This window comes from Ascidia mentula, chromosome 3 (assembly GCF_947561715.1).
Source record: "Ascidia mentula chromosome 3, kaAscMent1.1, whole genome shotgun sequence".
In the NCBI taxonomy this organism is placed as follows: domain Eukaryota; kingdom Metazoa; phylum Chordata; class Ascidiacea; order Phlebobranchia; family Ascidiidae; genus Ascidia; species Ascidia mentula.
Genome location: NC_138568.1, coordinates 11,766,149 through 11,784,031, shown reverse-complemented (window position 1 = coordinate 11,784,031; position 17,883 = coordinate 11,766,149). Strand labels below are relative to the sequence as shown.

Here is a 17,883-nt window from a genome sequence, read left to right as displayed (position 1 = left end):
TTGAGGTTGTTGGATGTTATATTATGCCTTAAATTCCTGTAATTTTGGGACGTTTTTGAAAAAAATGTTTTTGAATTCCTTCTTGCATTCAAACATAATCTGATAGGTGGCGCCATGGTCCAAACCGAACATTAAAAATATGTAACCACAATAGGCTAAATTTAACGACTTTAGGAATTCACAACCATATTTCGCATTGCAGCTAATCCAGAGTAAAATTGGGCAGGTTTAAATTTTTTTGATTATTTTTGAATGGGTTGGGTGATTTAAAATTTAAATTTTCAAAAGAAAAAAATCTGGCAACACTTCTTTATTGGTTGTAAATTGTTTTACAAACCAGCATGTAGTGGCACAAATGCCACAAAACTGCCAAGACAAAGTTTTTGCTTTTGACAAAGTCGGATTTCTGATAAACGATAGAGTTAAAGCTGACATGTGTGGCAAGCCAAGTCAGATATGAATACAACCTAATGCTAATGAGCCTGAATATTAATTTGGCTATACCTAAAAATGAAAAAAAAAATATGCCTATGTTATGTGTACATAACATTACAATAAAAATCTCTTTTGACTACGCCAGACTGATAGCTGAAATAATTACACCAGACTACCTTATTGATTAGATCCTTCAGACAAATTTCGGCAACAGCAGAAAAAGTGCTCTGAGACTTGCATACTCTGTTGACCAATTGCAGAGTACATCTTACAACTTCCATCTCATCAGAACTGTTCACTAAAATTGCAAGTTTTTTTTATATATAAAGCATGTTTGCACTTGACTATAGACTACGATTCAGCAAAATTAAACTGGATCAAGTTTCATTTCAATACATCAAAATAATTTAAAAAGCTAGGTTAGAGTTCAAAAAGCCTTGATTAGACAATGTTGATAAGTTTGTGGCAAATATTCTCACACTAGTAGTACATAGAGCTGGCCTTATACAGTATAAATGTTTCGTCTGTTTTTTGCATGCAGAAAAAAGCAGACTAAAATTTTTGCATATGAAACAGAGTAGACCGTTGCTCAACTCTTGTCACATGCATTTTTGTTTTGTTTTAAAAGGTGTTGGTGACTGGGTTTGGTCAGATGATGGCTGACACAAGTAGGTCTAATGCCCCTATATTCAGCCTAAATGAAAATGGAATGAATTATCACTCCAACACATTAGGTGAATTCTTGGTTAGCAACATGCAAAGCTGCTGAATTAGATTCTGACCACAAAATTGTTGGGCATTTCAGAAAAATTTTTCCAATGTTCCACATATTCCAGTATTGGAATAAATGTTAGTTAAAACAAGCTGTTTGATACTTCAGGGAGTTGGACGAAAGAAAAATTGTTCATTGTGTACGACTTATTGTGGCATGCAGTTAGCAATGACCATGCTTTAATATTATTTATATCAATTGATATCTGAATATTATTATTCGATAAATCACTATATTTTTAATTTTATGTTTTGGCAAATATTCCTTTGCTGTAATTCTGCCAGATTACATTGTTAGTAGATATATAACCGCATTGACGCATGTGCAGAATAAAGTACAGTACACAGCTTTTATCCGCAACTTGCACAAACCATGTGCCATGAAAAGGCACAAAAATTTACACCCTTTTTGTATTGTAGACAAGTTTCTGCATGGTATCTCATATACCGTGTACAGTATCTTCTTTGCCATACAAGACCTGGATTTTTTAACATTTTTTCATTAACATGATAAAATATACCCACCCTGTTTAGAAGTGTTCTTTTTGACATCAGATTGAACTTCACCATTCTAACATTCAACAGGACAACATATTTAGAATTTAAAACATATGAATTCAAAAATCCACAAACTTTATTGTACATTAACAAATAAACCAATTCAAGGTAGTGGTGATGAACTTATTTTATTCCATTAAAATATTGTCTAACATTGACATGAATAATATCAGTAAGTGGTGGCATAAGTTTCTGCTAAAAGGTCTACTAAACACATTAGTGTTAACTTGGTGAAAAGTTTAAAGGTAGATTTGAAATACCTTGTCTTTTTTTTTCAACTCGTATGTTTTGTCAAACTCTGCCCACCATGGAACTTCCTCATTGTGCGTAATGGCAGTGTTGGCACCAACATTGTAAACATCATCAAATCTATATTTAATTATCAGACAAATAAACAAATGCAAGTTTCTTTAAATGCTCATAATACAGAACAAATAGCAATAACACAATTTAACTAATCACCTTTTTTCTTCTTCTGAACTCCAACGTGCTGGTTTTCTACAAACAAACAAAATCTTTACAGGTCATATACATGATAATAAACAGAACAAGATTTAAAAACATAAAAAAGTGTAGTTAAACTGGACCAAGCAAGCATAATGTCAATGATGCTCCATTTAAACATAGCAATCACCTTGAGTTTGAACGACTTGATGATGACCAAGAACGAGATCGTGATCTGGATGAGTATGACCTGGATGTTGATCGCGAATACGATCTGGAATAAGAACGACTTGAATATGATCTAGTGTATGATCTTGAATAGGATCGACTATATGAGCTGTATGATCGACTGCTGGATTTGTGACGCCGTCTCCTCCGGTGTCGAGATCGAGATCTTGATGAATAGGATGAAGTGTATGAGCTGTACAAAAAAAAAATATTGCACAAAGTTGATATGGAGCTAAAGGGAGACTTCATTAGGCAGTACGATAATAAGTACGTGGAGAACGGTTTCACTATTGCTCCTAGCAGTGAAAAAGTACCACTTTCCATGTGCTTAGTCTGCGCCAAAATACTTTCAAACGACGCAATGGAACCCTCAAAGCTTAGGCGGCATTTTTTACTCGCGGCATAGCAACCTCGTTGGAAAGTCTCTTGCGTATTTCAAAAGATTACTGAGCGAAGCTGAAAATGAAAGAACTGCTAAAGATGACAACGACTGATAAAGCCCTTCTTTAATCTTCTTATTTAATTGCACTTCAAATCAGCAAAACTAAAAAGCCTTATACAATTGGAGAAGATTTAATAAAACCTGCTACAGAGGTTTTCCTGATGGGAGCAGTTAACAAACTTCAAGCCATACCACTTTCAAACGACAAAGTTAAAAGGAGAATAATAGATATGACAGTTGATGTTGAACAACAAATTATTGAACAAGTAAAAGAATGGAAATATTTCGCTATACAACTTGACAAATGTACAGACTTGAGCAATTGTGCTATTCGTAATTGCTATGTGTATGTCCAAATCAGAAATATTTCGGTCTCTTAATAACTATGTGCAAGAGCAAGGTTTAGATTGGGGAAAATGTGTCAGTGTTTGTACGGATGGTGCTGCTAACATGACTGGATGTCATTCGGGAGCAACTGTGAAAATTAGAGAAGTGGCAAACAAAGATCTGCTGATCACACTGCGTTCTTCAGCAGAAAAGTTTATCTGCCAAAAAACTGTCTCCTCAATTATAAGACGTTATGAACGCCGCATGAAGATCATAAATGTTATACGTGGCCGAGCATTGCACCCAAGAATCTTTGAGGCTTTGTGAGATAACATAGGTTCGCAACATAAATATCTGTTACTTTTCGTGCAGAAGTAAGGTGGCTCTCGAAAGGAAGAGTTCTCGCTCGTTTAGTTGAGAGAAGCCAAGCAATTTTTCCATGAAATAAATTCTCAACTAAAGAGAATTCTTATCCGATAAGATGTGGACAGCCAAACTAGCATACTTAGCGGACATATTCAGCCGCTTGAACGACCTTAACAGTTCTCTGCAAGGTACGCACACCAACATATTTACATAATGTAACAAAACTGATGCTTTCAAAAAGAAACTGAAGTTTTGGAGTGGCAATGTGCAGAAAGGCAATATCGATATGTTTCCATGTTTGCAAGATTTCGTGGCAAATGCTTCTGTTAACATTGGAGAGAGTTTGGACAAATATTTTCCATATACTGCAGATCCTCGAAAGGGAAACTTTTGGATTGTTCATTCTTTTGCAAATGATATCAATTCGTGCCATCTTAACGCCATTGAGTAAGAATCGCTGATTGAACTTTTCTGTGATATCACATTGATGTCCAAGCAAAAAGACTTGCCATTGTCACAATTTTGGATTTCGCTTAAAAATGAATATCCTGATCTCAGTGACAAAGCAATGAAATTACTGCTGATTTTTTGTACAACTTACCTATCTGAGAAAAGTTTTTCATCGTTATCTCTCATCAAGACCAAACAGAGAAATCATGTGGAAGTCAACGCCCTACTTCGCCTTGCAGAAACTTCATTAGAACCACGTTTAACATGCATGATATAAAACAGACAGCAGCAAACTTCTCATTGAATTGAATTTTTCATACTTCTTTTGAATTGCATATTTTTGTCGTAATTACATTTTAGGTTGATTTTGAAAGTCCACCGGTCCACAAAATTTGTTTTGAAAGTTTAATATGTTGCGTAAGTAGAGTCATAGTAGGTAGAACAATTATGGGAAAATAAGGACACATAAACTACCAACAACTCACATTTAAAAAAAATAATTGTAACCAATAAAGTGATATATGTGCTACATCGATAACATACCTGGAATCTGATCGATGCTTTCGCTTGTTATCATCACTATCTTCTTCTACATAAATTCCAATTCCAGGTTCTTCCATGTTATTAGGCCCACCTCGTCCCCAACCGGGGGTGACCCAAACACCCCCTCTCCACATGCCTCTTCCTCCACGGCCAGGTCCACCAGGAATAGCACCCATCATACCAGGTGAAGGCTCAATAAAGCTAGAACCATCTTAAAATACAATATGCATGAACAGAGCACAAGATGTATTCTGAAATATTCAAATTGATCTCAATATTGACCACTATCTGCTAACTCATAATCACTAACAATTCTGTTAATGTTGACAAATTAGCATCAAATAAAATAACCACCACCTCCACGTCCCCTTCCACGAAAATTTCCTCTTGATCGTCCCCTGCCTCTGAGATTTGGGTACCCACGGAATCCACGACCACCCCTTAAATAAGGATCAAACATGCCTCTGCCTCTCAAAGGAAACATACCCCTGGTACGCTGGTATTCTCCCAAGGCCTGCACAATATTTAAACACATATCAAAAATCAAATAAATGTTCAAATCAGAACAGAATACATTGTCGAAGTTTTCAGGTTGAGTCATTTTGAAATCCCCCTGAGCAAAATCAAAAGAGTCACTGAACGATGATGATATAGAAGAAAGTGACATAGATGAAAAGCTCCTTGATCTTAAAATAGATATTCACAGTTTTTTCACGGTGTTTAGAACCCATACACATAATAATAATAATAATATTAATGATAATAATAATAGAGCAACACTATTTTGCTTCAGAGCATAAAAATATACCATTTTACATACATAGTGTATATGTAAGAAACTAGATGGCATTATCACACTAGTTTTATCCTGTTGTCTGTGGTGATTGTGAAAAAATTACCGTGCTTAAATGAAACAAAACCAATAACATCGCTATCTAGCGAGCACTCAAAAACCTGTGGGCATTCCAGCGAGTGGAAAACATGTTTTTTGTCTGCCCAACATACTGGGCTCCGCATGTTTTGCAAGAGGCCCTTTATATCCCATAGTCGCGACATGTTAATCGCTGATGCAACATTATTGTGCCTTTGGGGGTACACAGGTAGTTGTGGGCACCATGGGCTCGTGGTTACCATGGTGCCCACACAGCGCACAGTGGCCGATTGGCCAATTACCAAACAAAAATGATTACTTACCTACTACGATGCTGGGGCACATTGGTAGTTTTGGTTTCAAAATCCATGTGTTTGTGAATAATTGGACTTCTTTCTCTTTCTTGAGATATGTCTTCAACATCAGAATCCTTTTTACGTTTTGTTTTCTTCTTTTTTTCCTTTTTTTTCTTGTGTTTTTTCTTCTCCTTCTGTTTTTTTACATCATCTTCATCTTTGATTGCCATAGTTTTGATGTTATTTTGTGTAACTGGTTGATTGTCAATTTGTAACTTTTTTTCTGTAAAATAGGTTAAAAAGGATCATGCAACAAATAATTTATAGATAATTATCATTGTTGGTAACCAACACCTTTGAAAGTGGCAAAAGCACATGCAGTAAACCTCAGTCAATTTATATTTAGTTACTGCATTTCTTTAAAAAATTCGGAATAAAATATGTGCAAAGTAATTCTGATATTTTTCTTAATAAAACACTTGTTGCAAAACATGTGCTATATTGTCTTTTTCGGTCTACAAGCTACAAAGATGTCTAAGTTGTCTTTCAGGTTAGTTTTTGGTGATATTCTAATATCTACATGCAAAGTCAGGCATATAACATATTTGAATGCTCCAGCACTGCAACTAATCTGGATGAATTTGTTGGTCAAAAAAAAACAGGTTAACCAAAGTTTACTTCAACCTTTTTGTATTTGTTTTGCCATCAACTCTGCTTCCTCCAAAGGATAAAGCTCCTCGTCATCATCATCATCATTCACAACAGTTTTGGCAAGGTCTTCAACTCCGAATACTTGTGACTAATTAAAATGGCAATAGGACATTAACATGAAAACAAGTAGTAGTTTATGTCTCTAACTAGTGGTTCAGCTACAGACTCTAATAATTGCAATTACAAAATTAGATGAAAAAACAAAATAATATTAGGAAATTAGGCAGCACCTTGTTTGCAAAACCATCTTCTGCTATCTTCTTTTCTCTTCTACGTCTGTTAGAAAACATTCAAACAGTGCAGCAAATTTTGACCACAGAAAACAGTACATGAGATAAAACTAATATTTTGTGCTTTAGAATCTTACAACAAACCTGTGTTTTTCTTGGCGTTTTTTGTGTGCTTCATCATCACAAACATCACCACCAGCAATATTTCGGTAATCTGTGTCCTCAACAAAGTCACCTCCTTTGTTATCTGTAAGTGTTTTTTTCCTATTAGTTGTTTTAGAATTTCCTTAGTGTGAAACAGCAGATACGAAAAATAAAGAAAAAAAACACACAACCACCATTAATACAACAAACAGGAAAACGTATTATCTAAATACACAAAATTATCAAAAAAAATAAAAGTGTGAACCATGATCAGTGTCACTGCGATCTTATAATTTATAAATTTAGTAACGACAGAATTAATTTCGCCTAATACATAAAATTAAAGCCAATTATCTGAGTATCGACTTGCTTAGTAGTTGTAGAGGAATCTAGCCCTAGGTTAGGCATTGTTTATTTATCTGCGACAGCAAATTACTTTGGTTCGCACATATAATGAAGCAACAAGCCTCGAATTGAAGTCAGCAGATTTTATTGTAAAAAATCGATTTCGTTTATGTAAGCACCGTCAGTTTCTGCAAAAATTACGTAGTAGTAGTAATAAAAGCAATATAATACACACAAAAACACCCTTGCAACGCTATCACCTCAAGCTCACAGTGAACTACAGTGTGGTAACGAACCTATAGTAGGTGATAGCGGAGATAAGGAAAAAACATGCTCACACATGACCGTAAAAACATGAAGCCCAAATGAGTTTGCCAGAAGCTCGTTTTATCTGAATATCCTTACCAACCACAAAACAATATATTTGACATATTTAACCTTTACTTCCATCATTTTGGTGACCAGGCATAGTGCTTGCAACTAATCCACGTTTTCTGCTTTTAGGTTCTCGATTCCTTTTAGATTTCATGATTGTTATCATTGTGCTTTCCAAACTTTCTTCCAGTTCCTTCATTGAAAACAAGCCAGCATGATCAGTTGTTTAATCAGTTTTTTCAAGAGTTTATTACTTTTTGAGATTTCTTTGTTGGGGGGGGAACTTTTTTGGAACCAGATAAAGTCAAAGCTCTTTCTTGTTCCAGAAGGTCATCAATTCCAGACACATTGACCGGAACACTTGGGCCAATATCTGATTTTCTATATTTAAAGTGCATATGACACGTAAATATAAAACATGTTAATAATCAAACTAAGAGATGTTCATAACTTTAGAACATTTTTTGGCGAAAAAAGTAGCTTGATACGGCAACTAGTTTCTAAGATACAGCTGATCAAAGTCGCACTTTTGCCGCTGCAAACGAAAATGTGCAAAATCGAGATATTGTTGCGTGATGTCATAGAAGGCGCTTCGGTTGTACGCGAGTGCTTGCAGCAAGCCTTATGCGTAGGAATGGAAAACATTGTAAAACTGGTTTAGCATAATATTGCATTAAACAGGGGACAAAAAGTGAACAAGTGAAATAAACAGATTTTATGTTAATTTAAGCTGAAGACAGATGGCCGCTGTTCGACCTATTATGTCTTATTTAGTTGTGTAATAATAAAACAGTTATTGGGACAGGGTGTTCTTGATGTTAGAGCATTTATGATCGCTAATGTGATACATGAACTTTTAAAAACATGACAGAGACAAACCGTCAATTTAGCATTGTCGTTTTGTCCACTCACAGCAAAAGATAGAAGTAGGTTAATTGAATTTTAAGACTGGCAAAGACCGCGGAGAAAAACCGACCAAATTAGCTGATTATGCAACACAGTTGTTCTGTCATAATACCACTTTTTGCCCGACAGTAGCGTTGCTTACGAGTTCGCGTTTCGCCACAATCAACCACTAATGTATTTTTCGCAATAGTTCGTAACTAGAAATGTTGTTGGAATCAGCAAATTAAAGTCAACACAAAGGGGACGTTAAAAATGACATCACATCCAAAATGTTGTCATGTAATGTCACTTAGCAAAGAAACACACCATCCCCGTCTTACCGACGTACAGAGTAGTGTCGTTTCTGCTATACCCTATGGTCTTCCGTTAATTTGGGACAAATAAGCCTTTGGTTTGTGACGTCACAATGACATATTTTTGTGTGATGCGAAACCCTGTCCTGAAAGGTATCGTAATCTGTGGATTCTCCTATGTTTGAAATTATTCGATATCTGCAAAAAAAGGCGCCTTCTCCTATCTAAACAATGCATTTTTTCGACGCCAGTGCCTTGCATGATGTCATTTTCTCCTTAGCGCAAAAGGTTTAGGTTTGGTCGCAGTTAGTTTTCGTGCAGTTTTTTACATTTTTTAGTTGACGTAGAACCGTAAAACTTTGGATATATGTTTGTTGTAGATGTACCTTTAGTTTTACGCAAAGTTGTCCCGGCCGTGTCATATGCACTTTAACAATAAATTCTTACATTATAACCAAAGTTTATCAACTGCAAGCGATTTTTTGAACATGCAATAAATTATGATATGATTGCATTCCAGGTGTTGGTTATTTATATTCATACTGTCTCCTACATTTCATTTACTTGATTTGATTTGCGCTTTGATGAAAAGGTTTGCGCTATACACAGTCTGCATATTGAACAATTACCTCAATGTGTTTTCTTGTGCAGAAAGTAGTGGTTTGTTCAATTCTGAAACAAAAACATGTTTGCTTAGTTCTACATAGTCTACTTTTACTTGAGGCAGTGTGATAAAAAAGTATACTACTACATTCCTAATTCATTTGTTACATATCATATTTAGCATTACTAGATGTGAAGGTTGCCTGGCAAGTTGTGCACTTGTGCACTATATAACAAAGATTCGGTTTCGGCAGAACAATTTGTTTCGATTCGTCCAAAACCTAACTTTTACACTTGAGAAAAATGTTATGGAACACCAAAAATGCTTATAGACCTTATGGATAATTTTTAATACTTTGAAAGATGATAGTTTAACGAGGAATAAACAATGCCTTATGATTGTTCAGTGACATAACAATAAAACTGTTAGGAAGATGGTTTATTACTGTGATGCAAATATTAGCATTTATGGTCGCTGACAACATACCCTTTTTGAAAGAAGGGAGTCAATACTGTTCATTTATCGTTTCGCCCATGCCTGGTACAAGATCAGTAATACACTTGAAAACTACCAATGACAGCAAAGACAACCCAAAAACCTAATGAACTATGATAACAATTAAACAACTATCATGTTGCAGCACGACTGTTTGTCTTGAAGTAAAAACTATTTTATCCTGCAAAATACACTGGATTCGGACAAATTTATTTGGCAAAATTGCCAAATTTTTAGTTCAGTCCCAACCGAATTTTGACAACACAATACATCACTAGTGGAAAAGTTTTGTATAGTGACATTACCAAGTTTTATCGGCTGGCGATGCAAATAAAAACACCAAGACATAAGCATTAAACAGAGATTTGCACATACATTTCTATTAATTAAATAATACCTAAACTTGGAACCTGGCTGCCAGCTGGATAGGAGGTAACAGTTGTTTCGCCATTGCTGTCCACCCGGACAATTTCTGTTTTGATGATTTCTCCAGTTTTTGCATTTTTTACTAAACGGCGAATAACCTAAAAAGAATAATCATCAATACCAGTTCTAAACAAAAACATCTGTGAGAAGTGGCAGATCTAGGGGGATGTTTTTGTGTCAGAACACCCCTGTCAGCATTTTGGCACATTGTTTTGAGGGGTGTGAAAGTGTTTTTTTTCTAGATTCGCCACTGATCGTAACCCTGGGCATAGGTGCCTGGTCATGGGAGCAGGGTTGGTGCAAATGAACATTGTATATTTATTTTCAAAAATGTTCATTAGTGGCTGGATGTCTTACTACATCATTTGCACTGAAATTTAGTAATATTTTTGCAATACCTGGTGACATCAAAATGACAAGTTATGATGTCACAATATAGCTTTTAAATGTGAAAGCCAGGCACCTGCAACCCTGGGCAAATCTGAAGAGATGTACAGCATACAAATCGTATGCAAATGTTTCAGCTGTAGATTTAGTATATATATACATGGGTGTATCCAGGGGGGGGTGTCCGAGGGGTCTGGACCTCCCACCCTTTTGTAAAATACTTTAGTCTGTTTTTATAGCCAAACAAACGCGAATGTAATTTTTTGTCAAAATCCGTGTGAAAACCAGAAGTTTTTTTTAACATTGACCTAAAAAACGCATCGTGCTTGCACTCGCTATTGTTTCCAAACAGGGAGTACTGTTACCGAACAGTTGGCATTGTTACCAAAAATGTTGCATTGTTACGAAACAAGTGTCATTTTCGAAGAAACGTCGTTTTTAGTGGTCACGTTGTTGTAATGACAAGCGTTTTACTTGCGTAAAAGTCAATTAGTTTAGTTGTTGAACTCGTTGCCAATATTACACATGTTGAAAACAACTGCTAGCGCTCGCATAGGTGCAAAGAGAAATAGAAGGCCACTGCATGCAAAATAGTTTTTATTTGTATGTTTTCTTGATATGTTTGATCCCTTTTGGTTACAAATATATTCAAGCTTTTCTTTGAAAGTAGTAGTAATAAACCTACGGCGCAAGCTCTACCGCATAAAGTCGCATCGAGTGTTCCATAGCGTTACACAATTGCGCAAGCTAGAAAGCCACCGTTTTTGTGACAATTTGCGCAAACACAGGTGTTCGTTTTTTGCTATTCTCGACCACAATTAACCTTAGTTTACACCTAAAAATTGGGGAATTCCCAAAAAATTTGGACCCTCCCTTTCAAAAACCTATGTATATATACATATATATACATATATCGCAGCTCTTTCACACATCACATGCCTACAATTATCACAAGTTATCTTTTAACCTCCCCTTGCTGGTTTTGTCCACTTTGGCATTCTGTTTCATGCAGCAATATATTGTGTGAAACATTACAAGTGTAAGGTACTATACATCCAAAGAATGACTAATACTAGCAAATACATGGAAGTCACAAATGCTGATCTTTACATAATGTCTCCCATTTCTGTGTTTACATGATATGCTTGGAAACCGTTGGTTAATCTTTGAAACATTAGTTGCATTGATCGGGATTCACACCAGGGGCGGCATTACGAACACATCTCGCTAAGTTTAGCGAGCTCGGTATTGACGCACGACCTCGTTAAGTCGAGATTTGGTATTACGAACCCCCGTCTCTCTAACCGGACCTCGCTAAACTCCTCGCTAAGTAGCGAGGAGCTGAGACCACTCGCTAACGCCAAAATATTCCGGACAAACCCGCACAGCTGCGTCGGCAATTAATAATGGCTGTCTATTTGGCCGCTAAACGCTCATATAAACGAAAAAAGGTAAGACAAAATCCCCTGGAAATGTCGGATTTAGAATTAATTTCAGAATAGCGAATGCCCAAAGCTGTGATAATGGAATTGTGCAACCACTTGCACCAAGATTTAAATCCAAAGAGTGCCAGTAAAAGATGTCTTACAGTGGAAGAACAAGTTTTGATATCATTAAAACTTTTGGCATCGGGAAGCTTTCAAAATTCAGCAAAAGGACAATATTAATGTTTCACAACCAACTGTCAGTGTATTGCTAAGTCGATTTATGGATAGTTTGATTTCAAAACGACATCAATTCATCCACATGCCAAACAGGATGTCTTCAACAATGATAAAGCAACACTTTTACTCAATTGCACGGTTTCCTGACGTCATAGGGGCCATTGATGGAACACATATTCCCATAATTGCACCAAGTGAGGAAGAACATCTCTTTGTCAACAGAAAGGGTTACCATTCCATCAATGTGCAGGCAAGTTGCATACTTTTCCCTTGAGATAAATTGGTTTTGACTTCAAATTTTTTTGCAGGCTATATGTGACGCCAATATGGTATTTCTGGATGTGGTATGCAAGTGGCCTGGCTCATGTCATGATTCATTCATTCTTCGACAATCAAATGTGTACCAGGAGTTTGAGAGTGGAAAATATCACGATGACATTTTGCTGGGTGACAGTGGTTATCCATTAAAACCTTGGTTAATGATACCTCTTAGCCATCTAAGTACCCCTTCACAACAGAAGTATAATAAGGCTCACAAACAAACACGGTCAACTATAGAGAAGTAAGTTACACTTGTCTTGCACCTCATAACATTAACATAAATGATAATAAAGCTTTGTTGTTTAGGGCATTTGGTGTTTTAAAACAGAGATGGAGAGTTATTGATCACACAGGAGGAAGGTTATGTTATTCACCTTTACAAGTTTGTAAAATTACAATGTGTTGTTTCATTCTGCACAATATTTGTCGCCTTCACAATGTGCCACTGCCAGCAAATGCTGACATAGATTCACTACTAGACACCACCACAACAAATAAAATTCATGACTTACAAGGTAGTACTGTGAGAGATTCCATTGTTTCTACATTCCAATAAAGTCATGTTTGTGAAATGTTTTTGCGTTTGTTTATTGAAAAAAGTGGCTGCACAGCAACAGATTTGGACTTTTCAAAAAACTACAGTTTACACGATGACTAAACACAAGAATGAAAAAGGATTCGTCATAAAACTTGCAAAACAATGCCGCCAATGTCCACGTGAAGCTCAACTACCAACACAAAAAGCCTTCCGTAAGATGTCGCATAGCGCGACTTCCTAATTTTGCTGAGACAGACGTCTTTTTTCTCACGATTTTGACGCATTCTCTCGTTTTTGCGTCAGGCTTCAGCGAGGCGTTTGCGAGGACACTTCGTAATACCAAATATGTTACCGAGTTCCTCGCTCGTTAAGTCCTCGCTAAAAATTATTTTAGCGAGCTCGTTAACTTAGCGAGCGAGCAAGTGTTCATAATGCCGCCCCAGATGGGGTTAACGGCTAGCGATGTGGTTTCGAAGCGGCGGGGGATTCACACCAAGGGGTGCCATGTCATGAGGACGTGATTTTCCCAATTGAGGTGCTGACGGCGGAGTTCAATCTGAATTAACTTGTCCGTCAGCCACAATGATTTGTAAGGTATTTGGCTTGTTATGATTAATTTTAGGTGGTTTTAAGTAATTCTATTTGTATATTGAGTGTTTGGTGATAAGATATCAAAATTAAATAATAGATTTTTATTGTCAACAATGGCACAAATTATTTGCGGTAATTTGTTTTTGGACTTTGTAAAAACATTTCTTTTATGAAATATTAATCGGTGTCACTAACAGTAAAAGGGAACTAAGTAGACCAAATACATATATCGTCAGTATACGCTCTGTACACAAATATTATTAGATTACTAAGTTAACCATGGAATAATAAAACTAGTTTCCTATCAACGTTTTACGACACTTAAGGTATTTTAGATATTGAAATGATTTGCCGCATTGCCGCCAACCGCACTGCAGGTGTGAATCCCCTTGCCGCTTCCAAAAACGCGGAAAAATCCGCAACCACTATGCATTGCCAGCCGCAAAAGTCAACCGTGTCTGGTGTGCAGAGCCCTTTAGGGCATGCTGGATCTATATTACCCTTCAGCAATATTTATTTCAAAAAGCCAAGTTGATGAATTTCTAAATAGCCAGTCACAACTCAGCTCTGACATGTTACTTTTTATATTCTTTTTTACCTGACAATTTTATATTCAAACCTGACAATTTTATCATATTTTAGTTCAGTGTATAAAATCGGTTATAACAATAAGAAATTGACATACAACACCAATGCAACAGAGAGGCAAGTGTTACCTTCTTTTTTCCTGGTTGTGCAGCTTTTTTAGAAGGTATAAGGTCACCTGTAAACATATATCATATTAAAAAAAAATAAATAATCACATATATATTTTTCTGAATTGAAGCATCTACAAAGCTGTCTAACCTTTACTTGAAAAAATGATATAACAACAGAAGACACAAAAACCATAGGCCCCTAGTCTGGGAAGCAAGTTATTTAATTCCAAATGCAAATAATTATTTAGGGGGAAATTGGTGTTTGGAGTCATTATCAAACCACAGCACTTGACTGACTGTTTCCCTAATGTTTAAAATTTGTTACCAAACATGTTGCATTGTTACCAAACAAATGCCATTTTTCGTTAAATCTGAGTCAAAGCAGGACACAGCATTTAAAGATGAAACCTGTGATCAATACCAGTATAATTTATGATAGAGTTTTATCAAACAATGTTTTGATTAAAATTACGCCGGGCCGTTCTCTTGCGTTAGTTACCAGGCTACGAGATTTTTGTTACTCGACGCACACGACAATTATTCCCTCAGTGTTCGACATGCTATTAAAAATCGACAGCCTGAACACATCTCCACTTTGTCGTTTGTCTCAATGTAGTTACACACCTTACAGTCGCAGTATGGCATAATGGCAACAGTGCTAAAAAACGTTATTTAAGTGTCCTAGTTTAAACATTGGTGGGCAGATGTCATAATATTCTGTCAACATGCATCGAAAGTGGTAAAGCGGGGTAACACTTCTTTTATGACCTTGTTTAGCTTAACATATCGATCACACATATTTACAGCTTTAAGACTGATTTTAGATATCTTTTTCATTTAAGAGCCAACAATTGTATGGTTTACAATAAGTTGCTACTTTTGGACGTAGACTTCGGTAGCAAAAGACTAAGCCACCCTTTTGTCAAATACACTTTGTCTGGGGCAATCTGAAACAGTTTCTCAATAGACATTGTTTTTATTTAATGTTTTGTCACATGACATACATATATATTTGTTACCTGTCTGGAATTGTACACTCACTGATCATATAGCGTAATTGAAAAGAATCTATTTAAAATCTAAAACTGCACAAATAAAACATATGTACATATGATTGACTGCTTACCTCCAACCTCAGAAGAAAATCTGCACAAATAAAGTACAATTTTAAAAAGGTAAATACAACCAGTCCAAACAAAAAAATTAAATTTTCTCTAAAGCAGGGGTCCACAAAAGGTTGGTTTGTAGGAGCGAAAGATTTAAATATAAGGTTTTCTCGGCTGAAAAATACATAAAGGTCACCAATAAGAGAGTCCATTTTTTCTATACTATCATGTACTGGAATATATTGTTCGTCGACTTTGCAAATTTTATTGTTATGTCACAGTTACATTGTGTGCGGTTTGCAGCATGCAGAGCCAATTGCAGGAAAACCGTAGATGTTACATATTCTTATTTGTGTTACAAGATATAAGGAATAAAAAACATTTGCAGACCCCTGCTCTTTGCCTCGAAAAAATATTGTGCCTCCAAAACTAACACTAAACTTAAACTTCTTGAGTGCAAGTAATAGGATTTTTCACAATGGGTTTCAAGAGGCACAAAGAATACAATGAACATGATAAGTTTTTGGAGACACAATGCTTATCAGTTTGTAATTTGCAAGATGGATTTTTTTGGGGAACATCATTCTTTGCTCTCAGGATGGGCCATAATGGTTAATTAGAGACACGGAGTAATAAGTGATTGAAATTTCAAATTCTCCATAATTCATAATTAATCTTAAACTATGATCCAATCAGCATAAAACAATCCACCCATTTAATTCATGCTGCATGCCTTGGAATCATTGTGGTATTTCCACTTTCCCTTTTATCAACCCATAGAAACGATGTTTCTGTTTTTCTGCAGTAAAAGTCCAGCAAATCTGTATGTTAACTGCTTGCTGTTCAATTGAACTTACCTGCTTTTACCGGATTCTTCCATTTTAAAAAGCTCATAAACACAGCAAAAGTTTATCTAAACACAAATTTTGTTATTATCTTGCCATGATATCATATACCTTTTATTCATGGGTCCGTCTTCAAGTCAATGGGTCTGCCGTCACAAAGCTGCAGGTAAATATTGGCTAAAATACATTGCTTTAGATAAGAATTCTTCAAGAAAATGTGTGTGGTGGAGTGGTAAATCCTTGTGAGAAAAATTTTACTGAGGTCTTGGTTGTGTGGAAAATGACAGCAGATGGACACTAAAGCATATCTGTGATGTTTTATTTTTTTTTTTATCTTTTGTTTCATGTGCGGCGATTTTCCCTACTAACGATGCAGCAACAGCTGGGCTTCTCTAAAATATGCAAACCACACGAACCATGCATCGCAAATAACAAACACATTACAGAATATACCATCAATTTAATTAACAAATAATTGCTGTATGACACCAAAAAATAGAACAACGACCACCCACCCAAGGTATAATAACAAATAAATAACACTTTATTGTTGGTTGCCACAGAAATTGTGTGACTATTAATTGCTTAAGCCACAGTTTTAAAATGTTAAATCAATGGTAGTATTAGCAAATATAATATTTACGACTTGTAAGACAACTTAGTTAAGAGTGGGTAACTTAGTTGCAATACAAAGAGAGGTTTGCATATTTTAGAAAAACTTTGTTGAAAAAATAAATAGCACTGATAATGCATTTTGTCAATTTTAAGTTAAATTTGTAAAGATTTGCAAGTTTCATCTTATACTTTACTGTTTTTTGTAGTTTGCGTATTTTATAGAATAATTTTTTCTTCTTTAAACTTGAATTTTCGTTTTTAGTTCTTGGTACTTATGCTCTTGGACCATTTTTGCTTTGCATAAACGCAAATATTTTGCGTACCGCTGCGCACGCGCGTGTATTGAAGAATTCTTATCTAAACCATTGATTTTCAGTCAATATATACCTGCAGCATTATAAAGCGAAGACTGAACATTCAATTACAGCTTATGCAGCCATTCTGTCCTATATTTTCACAACGAGATCTAAGTAACGTGGTGGTCTGAGAGGCCTTGCACCGGGCAACAAGAAAAGGGACGGAGGGACGGAGGGACGGAGGGACGGAGGGACGGACACTAAAAAGAGGGACGCCGAAGGGGAGGGAAACTACTGTCAATAGAGATAAAACAAGACGAACATGGCTATACGTAACGGATTTGTTGCTCAGTACATGCAACCATAGTATGTTTTTTTGGCAGTGCAACGGCCCCTCTTTTCTTTATTTCTTTATTATTTTGCAGAATCTCCGTCACACATGCTTTTCAGGAGATCAAATGCGACTTTTTGCATGTAGAGTGATAGTATACTTGCAAAAAAATACGAATTGCTTTAATCGGGAGAAGAGTTTTAAAACCAATTTTTAGTATGGTAAAAGTAG

At 36.0% G+C, this 17,883-nt stretch overlaps 1 protein-coding gene across 4 annotated transcripts in view; it reads right to left on the bottom strand.

The window, feature by feature from the left end:
• LOC145894176 (uncharacterized) overlaps window positions 1-16,638 on the bottom strand; it is a 30,295-nt gene extending 13,657 nt beyond the window's left edge. For 2 of the 4 annotated variants that reach the window (XM_082982663.1, XM_082982664.1), the window contains exons 1-19: window positions 16,423-16,474; window positions 15,586-15,605; window positions 14,478-14,524; window positions 10,232-10,358; window positions 9,365-9,407; window positions 7,791-7,917; window positions 7,600-7,729; window positions 6,817-6,919; window positions 6,673-6,718; window positions 6,416-6,530; window positions 5,759-6,014; window positions 5,139-5,250; window positions 4,922-5,078; window positions 4,565-4,775; window positions 2,399-2,629; window positions 2,227-2,262; window positions 2,025-2,133; window positions 1,732-1,777; window positions 612-733 (exon numbers count right to left, since the gene is read on the bottom strand). In XM_082982663.1, coding sequence (XP_082838789.1) covers window positions 612-733; window positions 1,732-1,777; window positions 2,025-2,133; window positions 2,227-2,262; window positions 2,399-2,629; window positions 4,565-4,775; window positions 4,922-5,078; window positions 5,139-5,250; window positions 5,759-6,014; window positions 6,416-6,530; window positions 6,673-6,718; window positions 6,817-6,919; window positions 7,600-7,729; window positions 7,791-7,917; window positions 9,365-9,407; window positions 10,232-10,358; window positions 14,478-14,524; window positions 15,586-15,605; window positions 16,423-16,445 — 2,061 coding nt within the window. In that variant the 5' untranslated portion in view covers window positions 16,446-16,474. Of the gene's footprint in view, window positions 1-611; window positions 734-1,731; window positions 1,778-2,024; window positions 2,134-2,226; window positions 2,263-2,398; window positions 2,630-4,564; window positions 4,776-4,921; window positions 5,079-5,138; window positions 5,251-5,758; window positions 6,015-6,415; window positions 6,531-6,672; window positions 6,719-6,816; window positions 6,920-7,599; window positions 7,730-7,790; window positions 7,918-9,364; window positions 9,408-10,231; window positions 10,359-14,477; window positions 14,525-15,585; window positions 15,606-16,422; window positions 16,475-16,521 lie in introns of those variants that run through there. The other 2 variants (XM_082982666.1, XM_082982665.1) reach the window with 2 other exon arrangements.
• Window positions 16,639-17,883: the final 1,245 nt, after the last annotated feature.